Below are 3,175 nucleotides of genomic sequence, written 5' to 3'. Positions count from 1 at the left end.
GTTGTCGTGCCTCCATCGGTATCTACCCTGTCGTAGTGCTTCTTTGCAACCAGACAAGATATGAGCCATTGTTCCTCTTCCTCCGCATAGCTTGCAGCAAGGATCCTCCGTCAATCCCCACTGATGCATGTTAACAGGAGATGGTAGCGTGTCATTCAGAAATGATATCCGGAAGGGCTCCATTCTCCATATTTCAGCCCAAGTCATCTTCCTCTCTTGGAGATTCCATCTGGTCGACGCACCCTGTTTGCTGAGTTCTACAGATTTCCCTCTCCTCCTTTCCTCCTCAATCCTTCTGATTTCTTTCTGCACCATTTGCCGTCTTTCTTGGGTATTTGCTTTCTCCCACTGCTGGAAATGAGAGAAGCCAACTCCTTGTCTTCCGACGCAGGTATTCCCGATGATATCCTTCAACTCGAGCATTCTCTCTGCTTCACCAACTGCAGTGCTTGTCTTTGGAGTCCCTCAGAGTCATCACCAGCCTGCATTTTGCTACCTTGAACTCTTCAACGACCGATTTGAATGGTAGTTGTAGTTCTGCCGAACAACTGAACAGCCCAACTGATGTGAAACTTGGTGGGACCCCAAGCCACTTCCGCAGGTACCCATTCACCATCTTCTCTAACCCTTCTACTGTTGAGGTTGGTATTTCATACAGTAGCAGCATCCATGTGAGCCTTGGTAGTATGCCATGCTGGTATATCCATGCTTTGTACTTTCCAGGAAGTCCCGACTTGTGGATCTTCTTCATCCACTGGCACACTTGGCTTTGGGTGTTCTTGTGGTTCTGGCTGTCACTGAGTGTGTCGTCAAACCATTTCCCTAGGCACTTTATGGGGCTGCCAATGATTGAAGGTATCTCCTCCTCTTGGACCTTCAGTACAAACTGTCGGCTGAGTCTGCCATTCCTCATAATCATGCAACGTGATTTCCGAGGTTTGAACTGCATCCGTGCCCATGTAACTACCTCCTCCAGCGCGGACAAGACCCATCTGGCCTGTACATGTGTGGTGGTAGTGATCGTTAGGTCATCCATGAAGCCTCTATTGGCTGGTTGGTAGATGCCAGACTCCATTCTAGGTCCTCTGGTTTCTCTCTCTGCTGCCTTGATGATGATATTCATTCCCATGATGAAGAGTATAGGTGAAATGGTACATCCTGTAACTATTCCCTTTTCCAGGTCTTGCCACGCTGTAGTGCTTTCCCCAACTGTAAACCGCAACTGTATCCCTCCGAAGTAGCTCATTATCATTTTCCGGATGTGCTCCGGAATATGATAATGGTCCAGGGCTGCCTCAATCAGTTTGTGTGGTACAGATCCATAGGCGTTTGCAAGATCTAACCATACCACTGTCAGGTTACCTTTTTTCTGCTTGGCTTCTCTGATCAGTTGGCTGATGACGCTTGTATGTTCTACGCATCCTGAAAACCCAGGGATTCCTCCCTTCTGACTTGAGGTGTCGACGTAACTGTTTTCCACCATGTAGGCTGTCATGCGCTTGGCAAGTATCGAGAAGAAGATCTTTCCTTCGACACTCAGCAGCGATATGGTCCTAAATTGTTCAACTGTCTTGGAGTCTTTCTCTTTAGGAGCAAAGATTCCCTCTGCTTTCTTCCAGCACGCCGGTATGGTCCCTTTCTTCCATACTTTACAGATTAGCTGCCACAGTCTTCTTAGCAGTCTTGGACATTTCTTGTAAACCCTGTACGTTATCCCACTTGGTCCTGGGGCTGATCCTGATCTTGCCTTTTTCACCACATCTTGAATCTCTTTCCAGGTAGGAAGTTTGGTATCCAATGGTGCACTTGGGGCCTCTACCTCTAAGATTCTTGGACAATATCCTAAAGGTTCTGCTCTCCTGTTGTCTGAATGGACACCTTTGAGATGAGCTTCCACTTCCTCCTTCGAGCTTTCCAGATGGCCTGATCTCTCTGCTCCTAGCAAAGTTTTTGAGAACTGGAATGGATCTTTAACAAAATCTGCTCTTTTCTTCGCTCTCTCCTTCCTTCCCTTCCTTAGTCTTTCTGCATTCCTTAGGCGGCGAAGTGTCTCCCTAAGGTCGTCTCTTATCTGCTGTATCCCAACTTTTTCACTCTCTGGTGCTGTTTTAAACCTCTTTCCTAATTCCCTCAGCTCCTTTCGTAGTTGTTTGATCTTACGTTCCCTCCTGTTCTCCTTTGTTGTCTTTGCTCTGGGTTGTGTTCTGGATGTTTCCACTCCGAATCGCTCTTTGCATACACTGTACACAATTGACGTCAGTGCTTCTACTTTCCTCTCCACATTCCCCTGTAGAGTGGTCTCCAAAATAGCCTCCAGGTCCTGATCAAGATTTCGCCAAGCTGCCTCGTCATTTGTCTTGGGCCACTGCACTTTGTCTAATCTCCTGTCCCTCACTGCTTGAACACCATGGGCGCTCGCTTCATTCAAGTTACCAATGCTGCCATCTGGCGACACCGAAGCTTGGAGGCTCTCTGTACTATGGTTTGACTCCTGACTGAGTTCCTCCTGCGTCTCACCAGATTCATTGCTGATATCTGTGCGCTGCGTTAGTATCTCCCTATGGCCACATTTGGTCCTTGCCTGATGGATTTTCAGCCCTCTGCTGTTCTTGCATATCTTTCCACAATGGCATCGTGCTTCGACTGGCTCTCCACTTAACGTTGTTTGGATCATCGTTGTGTTTGTCCGTGTCCTGGTCGTTTCCGTTTGATCTGTCCGAGTGAGCCTCTCATCCTCCCCCCCTCTCGGGAGGCTCTGGGGGTGTTGCTCTTTTCTTTGTTCTGTAGCTTGATATAGGTGCCCCCTTGCGGGAGCTATACTTCGAGTTGCTGACACAAAGTACCCTGCTCCAGTCTGTTTCTGGATGTCATCTGTCTCTCCAGCGTCAGTGGTCTTCCCCAGTTTCCATCCAGCCTTTCCTGGAAGTTACTGATTTCTCAGAAGAACGATGATTGCTTACAGATGATGGTGATTCTGCATCTTGTGACATCATTGACTTGTAGTTCGTCACTGCTGTCATTCTAGTCGCAAAGCCTCATTTGACGTCATCAGGTGATGGCCAGCCCTCTTCAGATGTCTTCGACTTAAAAAAGGAATGTCTAAATTGAACTTATGAAAGTATTTCTTTAAAGAAAGAGTGGTTAACCATTACAATTCCCTGCCAAATCACGTCGT

General features: G+C 47.6%; 1 protein-coding gene across 1 annotated transcript; it reads right to left on the bottom strand.

The window, feature by feature from the left end:
* Window positions 1-433: 433 nt before the first annotated feature.
* Window positions 434-2,674, bottom strand: LOC110462231. Its single transcript, XM_021516105.1, has one exon. The coding sequence runs from the start codon at window positions 2,672-2,674 to the stop codon at window positions 434-436; it is 2,241 nt and encodes a 746-aa protein (XP_021371780.1).
* Window positions 2,675-3,175: the final 501 nt, after the last annotated feature.

This window comes from Mizuhopecten yessoensis, unplaced genomic scaffold (assembly GCF_002113885.1).
Source record: "Mizuhopecten yessoensis strain PY_sf001 unplaced genomic scaffold, ASM211388v2 scaffold10765, whole genome shotgun sequence".
Lineage (NCBI taxonomy): Eukaryota > Metazoa > Mollusca > Bivalvia > Pectinida > Pectinidae > Mizuhopecten > Mizuhopecten yessoensis.
The sequence above is the reverse complement of the archived record's forward strand: the minus strand, read 5'-3'. Positions and strand labels throughout refer to the sequence as shown.

What these genes read in the sequence shown, in the direction of transcription:
- LOC110462231 (XM_021516105.1), bottom strand. Translation starts at nt 2,674, where the DNA reads ATGATCCAAACAACGTTAAGTGGAGAGCCAGTCGAAGCACGATGCCAT.